The sequence below is a fragment of the Chionomys nivalis genome, chromosome 9 (assembly GCF_950005125.1).
Source record: "Chionomys nivalis chromosome 9, mChiNiv1.1, whole genome shotgun sequence".
NCBI classification, from domain to species: domain Eukaryota; kingdom Metazoa; phylum Chordata; class Mammalia; order Rodentia; family Cricetidae; genus Chionomys; species Chionomys nivalis.
This window is the reverse complement of record NC_080094.1, coordinates 49,159,942-49,171,118: the sequence shown is the minus strand read 5'-3', so window position 1 is coordinate 49,171,118 and position 11,177 is coordinate 49,159,942. Positions and strand designations below refer to the sequence as shown.

The 11,177-nt window shown below is 43.1% G+C and overlaps 1 protein-coding gene across 1 annotated transcript in view; it reads right to left on the bottom strand.

Moving 5' to 3' along the window:
• Positions 1 to 908: 908 nt before the first annotated feature.
• The window catches only part of Shc4 (SHC adaptor protein 4), a 94,772-nt gene continuing 84,503 nt past the window's right edge, over positions 909 to 11,177 (bottom strand). The window contains exons 11-12 of the mRNA XM_057781398.1: positions 8,515 to 8,768; positions 909 to 3,118 (exon numbers count right to left, since the gene is read on the bottom strand). Coding sequence (XP_057637381.1) covers positions 2,963 to 3,118; positions 8,515 to 8,768 — 410 coding nt within the window. The 3' untranslated portion in view covers positions 909 to 2,962. The remainder of the gene's footprint in view (positions 3,119 to 8,514; positions 8,769 to 11,177) is intronic.

Sequence of the window (11,177 nt, the reverse complement as noted above, 5' to 3'; positions counted from 1 at the left end):
CTGCCTTTGTGTGCCCTCAGGCAAGCAGGTGTAACTTTCCCTGCTCCTGCTCATTCGTTGCTTTTGGATGCTGGCCAGAACCCACATCTGTTTTCCCTGGGACCTGGATCATTTCCACTCTCTCTCAAGCTCCCCTCCCCACCATCTGGCTGCCGGTCCACCGTGTAGTTAGCCTGTACTCCAACTTAACTCAACTACCATGGCTTTTTCTCCTCCTCTGGGCAGCTACAGCGATTTACAGCGTGCCTGCCCTGGGGCTTTTCTTTGACCTCTCATACAATTGTCCTCAAGCTTCTGTTTGAGTTCATTCTTAGATTCTGTTACTAAGGAGACTAAGAACCCCAGGTGGGGACCCTGCTTTCCCTGGAATTCCTCTGCTGTGCCCTGGGAAGCCAACCTTTAAGAAAACATCAACAAGCTCCCTCACTCTGCCTTCAGGTTACCTCAGTCAGTGAAAAAAAACCCAGCAGATCAGGGGCAGAGCAGGAAAAAAGCAGGTTATTAATGCTCTTAGCTAGTCCTCTCCTTTGCACCACCAGAATCAGCTGTGACCCCCAGCCCAGCCCAGCCCAGGACCGTCCACAGCCCCTGCATGCAGTCATCAGCTCTCCTCTGGGCTCTGTAACTGCTCTCACCCTTTACCTTCTACTGGGCCCTAGAGCACTGCATTCTATCGTGGTTTCTCTCTACTTTAAGCAAATCTTAAAAACCCCTTATTAATCTCTCCTCATATTACCCAGTTCGAGGGAGCCATCTGTTTTGCCAAGACACTGATCCACCACACATACGCTAACATTTCCAAGTCCCAAATACCAGACTTATATTGTCAGTTGTCACAAAGCAATAATCATTTATTTTTTTTTTTTAGAAAAGTCATTTACAGATATTTATAGGCAAATGAACCACCGTTTTAAAATAGGGGTTGAGGATATGAGATTAAAACAGCATGCAGACATCTCTTGCATCTTTTGGGCGTGTGAACGGTGTCTTTAGTACCTGGAAGTGCAGTACTTGCTTCCCTAGCTACGGCACCACGTGAGTCCAGTGCTGGCTGCCCACATGTGATGCTCACACCACCAGTGCACCCTACATCTGGAACTCCCGACCCCCCAGTCTGTGTTCATCAGCTGGAAGGAGACCGCAGTCCTGTCCTGCCTCTGATACAGGTTGCCTACACGTTCCTAGCATACACTGATCCCTTTTATGAAGAAAGATGATGAAGACCTAGATATAGGGGGAAATCAATGAAATATACATTGTGTTATAGCTGGGGGGAAGGAAGCCTATGTGAGAAGTCAATGACAGTGGAAATAAAACGGTGAGCTGTTACATGAAAACGTCAGGCTTCAATGGACTGGATTTCTGATGATTTCGATCCAAAAGAACTATCCCATATTGTACTTAAAACTTACCAAATATATCATAATCACAAAGGTTAGGTTGTATCTACTTAGCCAAAATTAAGTGGTATTGAGATAACTATCCAGAAAACTCAGGATTAATCTCTCTGTCTGTCTGTCTCTCTCTCTCTCTCTCCCTCTCTCCTTCCCTCCCTCTTTCAGTAATGACCATGTCTTTATGTCTTTATATGCAAATGCAAGTAAGAACTGACTGAAATATTTCTGCTATTACTAAAACAACCAGATCATCAATGCTACCTGCTTAATACTAAACAAACTACGTGAGTGATGGTTTGCTGAGACCCTTTATCAGTAGAGTATGGACACAGAATAAAGGGAAAGTCTAAATGTTTACCCTTAACTATGCAAGCTGCTTATCAGTAGTAACTTCTAACACGGGAACAACTATGTTAGGATGGCAATGGACCTCAGAGTGCACCTCTGAGCTCTCTCGACTCATAAACAAGAAAACTGGATTCCAGACAGGTTTAGCACCCTGCCAAGAGCCACAGTAATGACCAGTCTGAGCCTAGAGCTTCTGGGAATTCATTTCACCACCAGTTTAACCCTTGGGCTGTGTGTGGCAGGCCTTTCCAAGCCCGTTGCCCCGTGAGTTTTCTCACTCTGTATTTTGTCTGATCGCAGGTAGAGAGGGAGACAGGACACAGAGAGAGATGACTCTAGGATCCAGTGGCAGCCAATCAAAAGGAAAGTCTGCTATACTTAAAATTACCTCCTGTCCTCTCCGTAAGAATAGAATGAACCAGTGTGGACTGAGCATGAAGGACACTGGTTTCGTTGGCCATCTTTTATAGCCATGTACTCAAAATCAGAAATAGCCAAGAGATTTGGTTCCATGAACTTGTCTCGTGCTGCATATGAACCGTTCAGATGGCAAAGACTGAGGAACACTGGGGTGAATTGGGGCCCCAACCTTTTAATCAACAAATGAGACCGAAGGATGACACCATCAATGGCTGTTGCTTCCGTATGTCCACAAGCATAGACGCAGCCTGAACTTGGTGTCTGTGTCATATGTACAGTGGCAGCGAACAGTGCCACTAAACAGAAAATGGAGTAAAGTCAACACTGTTCATCAAATTGCTTCCTCCTGCTTTTATAGTAAGGAAAAACTAACGTTTTTGGCAACTGGTTCTATAGCTATAGAACACAAAAACTCTTGGAAACTGATCTCCCCCATATGAAAATGTCCCCCAGATTATCAAGTTGAAGGCACATACCACTGCCTGAGCAGTTCAAGTTGTCTTTAGCATATGAAATTGTAGTTGTGCTTTTAATCGATGCAATGTGACCTTGAAAAAGTGACCTCCGTGCATATGGATAACTTCTTTTCAAATGGATCAAAATCCTTCTTCTCTGATTTTCATATTCAGAGGGTATTTTATTAGTTCTCTGTTTTATAAAAGACGTAGTCCACAGTGGTCTCAGAAAGATGTTTCACAGTCTGTGTCCTGTTTTCTCTGGAGAAAAGGTTTGCGTTGTCATTGTTCTTGAAAATAAAGGATATTCTTCCGACATCGCTGCCACGGGGACTGGGGTTGTCATTTTTTGGAATGCAAAAGTCCTGGGTTAGTATCTTTTCTTACTGGTTGTTTAAGGCTTACTTCACTTCCAGAAGAGATGATTGGCAAACTATTATCCATATGGTATTTGATAAGGTGGCCAATATCATCAAACACATGGTCCTTGGTCCTCACCTGGGAAAGGAAGCATAAGTATATTTGGTTGACTACTAGCAGCTCTTCTGAAAGATGTAAACAATTGTGTGTGGGGGGAGTATATCCCTAGAGTAGATATTTTGCAGAGTAAAGAAAAGATGGTTTTTAATTCTATCTGATTGAAAGTGTCACCCCAGCCCCTGACATTCATCCTTGGGGTGCCAATGGAGCGTCAATGGAGCAGAAAGCTCCATCTCAAGCCTCCTCCTTCTGGAAGTTGCCTTGGTCCAGTCCATACTCCATCTCTGTAAAGACCCGCCAAGCACTGATCCCTCCCCAGGGAGGGTCAGGACCACTCCCACAAGCTGTTTAGGCTACCAGAGAAAAAGAACACATGGTCTCAGGTTTTGCGTGGTTCCCCCATCTGTCTCTCTCTTCCCCTCACCTTGCTCTCCTGGCCACCCCAGAGCGCAGCAGTAAACATGGGCATCTTTTATTCGGTCTAATTTGGTCTGATTGGAATTATTTGTATCGGCAGAGAGACTCCTCTTAAGATTATTCCTAACACTATCCTCCTTAATAAACAATTTCATCATTCCCCCTTACCCTATCTATCTATCTATCTATCTATCTATCTATCTATCTATCTATCTATCTATCTATCTATTAATTATACAGTGTTGTCTCTGCATGTATGCCTGCAGTCCAGAAGAGGGCGCCAGATCTCATTACAGATGGCTGTGAGCCACCATGTGGTTGCTGGGAAATGAACTCAGGACCTCTGTAAGAATAACCAGTGCTCTCTACTATGCTGAGCCATCTCTACACCCCTCCCCATTACCCTTTTACAGTAGTGTTCCTACAAGTTCAGAAAATGCCAAGCACTTGTCATTCAATCCAGATCTACAATCAGCCTGCCTGCAGTCACATCACCACGTCTATAAATGGCTAGGTGATTGGTGTACAGGCACGTTACCAGGATCACAGTTATCTTCCGCAGAGTGGACTGCTTCCACATTGCCCCGTCTCTAACAAAAACAGGCTCCTTGGAGAAGTCCTGCCTTTCTCTGGAGCCTCAAGACAAACCCTGTCTCCTCCCAGCAGGCTCCTCGGACTCCCAGCAGGCATTCATATCACCTTCCTGCAAGGAATTCTGAGTTCTTCCTACATGTTAGTTTCAGCATATTGGAATAACCAGCAAAATTTAAATATGAAGTATAAGTTAGGTAATGGTTTCTATCACTGAATTTCCTGATTTTGAGTATTATACTAGTGCTATGAAAGAAAGTATCCTTAGTTTTGTAAGCACACAAGACAAGGAAAAGGAGACAAGGACTTTGTATTCTCTAAGGCCTTTGAACCTTAGTAGTTTTTCTCTCTTCCCACTCCAGTTTAGCTGACTAATCCTGCTGCATTCGAATCCAGCTCATTCTGTCTCTTCTTCCTCCGTGTTTCTCCAGCCAACACTGAGGTCCAGGATTTCACAGTTCTCACCCTGTAGGCCCCAGTTACTGTCCCTATGTGTCCCACACCCTCCCCTGTGCTTTCTAATCAATCCTGTAGACGTTAAATTATCCTTCCTAGGACAGAGACTACAAACTAGCCACTTTTGTGTAGCAGGTGCTGCTAAACCAGGGGTTTTAAAGTATTCTGAGTTGACAACTTTTCTCACTCCTGCTCTATTCATAATAGACAGAAATTAGAAGAGAAGAAAATACTGTACCTTGTCATTGTAAGAATATCTGGACTGTTTCTATATGATTCATTTAGCATCTTAGCATATTTGGCATGTTCTAGTGACATGGTAGACAGAGTATAAGTCTTGGGAACTATAATTAAGTGGTACATTGTCCCTGTTTTTAAGATCTTGGAGTGTTTATAAAGGCGAGATTTTACATGGTTGCTTTATATCCTCCATGTTCAAAGCATGGCTCAGAGTCTGTGCAACCACTACCATTAACTTGAAAAAACATTTTATTTTGTGATTATTTGTGTTTATAATTCTGTGTTTATATGTTTTGTAAATATATAGCAGGTATAAATATTAAAAAATAAAGTATTCTGAGTTGAGAGAGACGAGAGCACACATGAAACTCCATCTGGTGGCCCTGCCAGCCGCGGCTCTGCATGGCCGCAGTTCAATTGGGGATCTTTGAGTGGTGTCTGTCTTTTGTTTCAGCAGAGTCAACCATACCCTGTGTTCACCCCATTATTTACCCACTTCTACTTCCTGATATACTGGATGGGCCGTGCAACATTTGTATTTGCAACCACAAAAACTTTAAAAACTGTATAATTTAAAAAAAAATCCATTACATGAGACTTGAAATCAACTCAACGTTCTCCAACTGGAACTATGCTTCTCTGAGAACCACAACTCATTTCTCCTGGCAGTGGCAGCCATCATTCTATTTTGTGCTTTTAGATAAGATACCTCATCTAAGTGGAGTCAGTGATAGGCTGGTTTTTACTTAACCAAATGCGCTCAACATCCTCGAAAACGTGACGGCATGTGACAGGCTGTCCTTTGCATGCCGAATAGTATTCCTTTGTATGTTTACATCTTCTTCCTCCTCTCATCCATGAACTTTGAAATGATTTCCACTTCTTAGCTCCTGGGAATATCCCTGCTGTGAGCACAAGTGGAGCTCTCCTGCAGACGGTGATTTCCATTCTTCTAGACAACTGCCCAGACATGAGGCTGCGACTTTGCACAGCCATTATATTTTTAAGTTTCTGAGAAACTTTGAAACTGTTTTTAGAGTTGGATAGTAACCAGCTTAGTAGCCTTAAGGTATCACTCACTGTGGCTCTGATTCGCATTTCATTTTGATTAGACATGTTGGGCACTTTTCGCCATCATCACTCAACCGTGTGCTTTCTCTTCTCTGGAGAAATGGCTCATCCTGGAGAGATGCTTTGTTTTGTTTTGTTCTGTGGGTTGCAGACTTTCCTTCTGTGTTTTGGAAATAAACTCTGTAAACTCATAGTTTGCTGACGTTTGCCTCATTGTGCGGACTGACATTAACGTCGTAGTGCCGAGCATTTAGTTTAGTGCACACCCACTGCTCCGTGTTTGCTTTCTGATGCTTGTATTCTCACAGTCTTTTTGTTTGTTTTCTCTGTGTAACAGTCCTGGCTATCCTGGAACTCACTTTGTGGACCGAGCTGGCCTTAAACTCCCAAGGACCCTCCCAAGTGCTGGCATTAAAGGTATGGGCCACCATCGCCCGGTTTCTGGCAATCTTAACTAACAAATGTTAATAAGACCATTGTTATAAAAACACTCCCATGCACTCTCTCCTGGAATTTTGTGGTTTTGTGTCTTGCAATTGAGTCTTTGACCCTCGTTAACTTTCGTTAGCAGTACAAGAATCCAGTTGCATGGTGAATTCAGTTTCTCAGCGGCATTTGGAGAGTTTCCTTTCTCCAGTGTTTACTTTGAGAAGATTTAGTGATCTTCTTAAAGATCATCAACTGCACACATGAATTCAGTCCTGGGTCCATTACACTGTCCCACTGGTCTAAATGTCTAACTTTATGCCAACACTCCTATTTTGAGTAATGGAGTGCTGTGATGTGTTTTGAGATCTTCAGCGTTCCTATTCTGTCAAAACAAAGTGTTTTGGTCATTCAGACATCTTTGTATCAGCTGACTGTAAATTTTAGGATTTCCTGTGTCTATAAAATGCCATCAGGAGTTTTATAAGAATTATGATCGCATGTGTAGATCTCTTTGGGTGGATGAACATTTTAATGATGCTTAGTCTTCTAACCCACGAAGGAGATGTCTTTCCATTTCTTTGCATCTTTTCTAGTTCCTTCCATCAGTGTTTTATAGTTCTCACTGCAGAAATACTTTTGTTGTTGTTGTTTTATTGGTTTTTTCTTATTTTAAATATTTATTTATTTATTTATTATGTATGCAATATTCTGTCTGTGTGTATGCCTGCAGGCCAGCAGAGGGCACCAGACCTCCTTACACATGGTTGTGAGCCATCATGTGGTTGCTGGGAATTAAACTCAGGACCTTTGGAAGAGCAGGCAATGCTCTTAACCACTGAGCCATCTCTCCAGCCCCTGTTTTATTGTTTTTGTTTTGTTTTGTTTTGTTTTGTTTTGTTTTGTTTTGGGGACAGGGTTTCTCTATGTAGTCTTGGCTGTCCTGGAACTAGCTTTGTAGATGAGGCAGGCCTCAGACTCTCAGAGATCCTCCTGCCTCTGCCTCCCAAGGGCTGGAATGAAAGGTGTGCACCACCACCTCCTGGCTGTATTTCTTCTTCTTGGTTGAGTTTATTCCTAAGTGCCTTTTTGCTGTTGGTGCCATTATAAATGTAACTGTTTTCTTCATTTCCTTCTGGGTAGTTTTCATTTGTGCATAGAAACTCAACAAGTTTGTATAAACATCTGCTGTCTGCTGTGAACTCCTCTACATGGCATTTACTATGTCCTATCTATTACTATTTTTATAATTTTATTACTATTAATTTCTTCCTGTTTCCGTGTGTGTATATGTGTGTGTGTTTCCATCATGAAAGGGTGTGAAATTCAGTCAAATGCCTTTTCTACATTCATGGAGATGATCATGCAATTTTTATTCTTCTTCCCAATTCTGATGGCTAATCCTAGTTGTCAACTTGACCACATCTGAAATCAGCTAAAACCCAAGCATCTGGGCACATTTGTGAGGGATTTTCTTGACTGGGTCATCTGAGGAACGAAGACCCACTCTATGACCTTGGTGTCCAGATAACACCTCAGAAGATCAGTTCGAATATCCTCTCAGCCTTGTGAAGGGCCAAGGCTCCTTCTCTAGATACCAGACATCACTCACCAGGACACCACTTGGCCTGGAGCCTTTCTCTGGCAGAGGTTTGATTACTGACTCCACCTTCCTAGCAATTTTATTTTGTTTAGATTTTCCATTCCCTTGTGACTCAGTCCTGGGGTGTGATGTATTTTTAGACACCTGTCCATTTCTTCTAGTTTATCCAATTTGTTGGCGTATAGCTGCATATAGAAATCTTTTATAATCTTAATTACATGATACCCATTATAATGCATTTCCTATTTTATTTGTATCTTAGCTAAAAGTTCATCAGTTTTCTTAATGCTTAAAAAAACAACAATTCTCAGTATCACTAAGGAAATTGTGTTCTGTTCTCCGTGTCATTTAATTCTGCATTGCTGTGACTTGGCTATATTAGTCACCTGCGGGGTCTACCACAACTACAGCTTTGTCCACTGAGCAGAGCCAAAAAGGCTCCAGAGTGGCTTTAAGTTCTAACCACACCACTAGTTCTGGCTGTATGGTCAAGGACAAGTTAACACTTAGCCCTGACCTCTACTGAATACGACGTGCAGACGCAGAGTGTGACCTCTACTGAATACAATGTGCAGATGCAGAGTGACATATAAGGAGAACACAGGCTTACCTTGCCTTCAGGGTCCACCAAGAGGAGGTGCTTTCCCTGGCCACCCTGTAGTCCGCTCAGCACATACTGACCAGGAGACGTTATACTCTCTCGAACCAGAAAGTCCCCATCCTTCACCAAAAGTCTCTCTGCTGCCCCCCTGCTCAGCCTGCCGTGGAAGCATTCTTCACTCTGCAGCTGCTGCTTTATGTGTGACAAAGAGCGTGAGCTCCCGGGCTGGGCCGTGGCTCCTGGCTGCACAGTCTCTGGTGCCTCTAAAGCAATCAGAAGGAAAAGACGTCACAAAGTACCCCTCATGAGTCCATTCTCCTCCCTTCTGTGTTCAAAGCCCTGTTTAAACCCCACCGTAGAACACACGTCCTGCCTGGCAACTCTAAATTAGAGGTGAGTTTAAACCTTGTCATTGGCTTCTGTCACTGGGAAAGGTTACCAGGCACAAGAGTGTCTCTCCATCAGTAGGATGTGAAATCAGCCCGAGAACTGCTTCTCCAACTGTGGAAAGGGGCTTTTCTTTTCCAGGGGCTTCTTGTTAAAAATGAAAAAGCTTATGCTGAACCTGGTTCATAAATAACTTCTGTAATGTTTCTAAACTTTTTTTAAAGCCACAACAGAACTTTTGGATTATGCCCATTTTTTAAACATTTAGCTTTTCTTTCTTTCTTTCTTCCCCTTCTTCTTCTGTTTTTTTTTTTTTTTTTTTTTGGTTTTTTTTTTTTTTTTTTTTTTTTTTTTTTGGTGTTTTGAGACAGGGTTTCTCTGTGTAGTCCTGGCTATCCTAGAACTCCCTCTGTGGACCAGGCTGGCCTCATACTCACATACCCACCTGTCTCTGTTTCCCAAGTGCTGGGATTAAAGGTGTGTGCCTCCACCACCCAGCTCATTTTCATTTTTATGGTAGTTTATAAGTTGCTATATTTATAAATTTACTGCACCTAGGCATTCTGGGCAAACATTTTAGCTTAGCGTTGTTAAATGGCCCCACTGTGGTCAGTACCATTCACCTGTCTGAACCGCAGAAGTGAGGCGAGGAAACAAAGTATCAGTGGAGCTCCGCCTCGAGCAGCTTCCCAGGGTCCTAGACACAGTGTTGTCCCAGGCTGGGGAGATGCCCAGCCATCCAAGGCTAGGCTCCAGCCAGAGACAGAAGAAAGGGCCGTCCCAAACTGGGAGCATCGGGAATGCGAGCACAGCACATCCGGTGAGCCCAGTGCTGCTGCGGCTCATGGCGATAGTAATTACTGTGTGGTTCTCATTTATTAAACAGGCTCTTGTTACAGACTTTACATCATTCGTGTTATTTTATTTTCAAAATTAGACAGGTTCCCAAATTGGATTTTTGTTACATATTCAAAGCCACACTGTTAATGCTGTAGATCTGGGATTTGAAACAAGGACCATCTGACTACAAAGCTTGGGTTTTTATAAGTCAAACGCCAAGGCACTGATGTTGGATGAAAAAAACCTTCCCATTTTCCAAATGCTCAAGACAGGTTTTCTCTGTGTAACAGTCCTGGCTGTCCTGGACAATACTGTCAGGACAATGATGTACAGCATCTCCTAGACATAGCACACTCAGACTGAGCAAGTTTGAGACAAACCTACACAACTCAATGAGACCTTGCTTGCCTCAAAGCAAAACAAATGGCTTAGAGGTTAAAAACAGTTCCTATGACCCACAAACTGGCTCACAACTAGCTATACTTCTACACAGGTCCTGGCTCCCTCTTCTGGCCAAAATGGGCACTACATGCTTGTGATGTACTTAAGAGGGGCAGTTAAATATGACACACACCCTAATATATATGTATATAATTAAAATAAAGCTTTTTAAAATCCACCAATAATAACTATATCAATCTTTATGATGGAATCTTGGTAAAAGTCATATATTTGATGGCAAATTAACAAAGCAAATGAATTACAGAAACCAGCACTGTGTTTTGAAATGCAAAGGATATTTTGCATAGAAACCACTCTTTATTTCACTAACACAAAGGAATGTTTACAGGCCCTCTGGGAGGGTCTCAGCAAACTATACAGCTTCTATTCCACCAAGCTGTGTAGTCGTTGATAGCCCAAGTCCCCTGTCAGTGTGTTGGAGCCCTGCCCTACTTAAGAAAGTCTATTTGCATAGGACAGTTAGAGTTAGCACCACAAACATATCTTGTAAAAAAAATTTCAGTCTAAAGCTAATGACTGGAAAGAATGCTCCTCCACAAATCATCATCCCTTCCACCATTGCCAGAAAGGGCCTGGGGTAATGTGTCCAGACGGTGAGTAATACTTGCAGTTGGCCTTGGTGCTGCCTGTTCTTGGACACGATGGAAAACTCTAATGAGCAGCCCTGCGTGTGTTTGTATCAGAGACAGGCTCCACACGAGTGCGGAGCAATGCATGCAGGCATGCATCATGTCAGGGGCATGCTTCGCACAAGCGTGAGGCAATGCATGCAGTCATGCATGGTGAGGGTGCAGGCGGCTGGCTGCGGTGTGCGCTTTTGGTTTGCTCTGAGACTGTGGATGGCTTTTGGACAAGAACAAAACAAAGGAAAAGAGACATTATATCATCTTGAAGAGAGTCCACAGTCCGCGGGCCAGCCTGGGGATGCAGGCATTGTTTTCTCACACGGGTCCCAGATTAGGACAAGGACAAGACACCGCGTG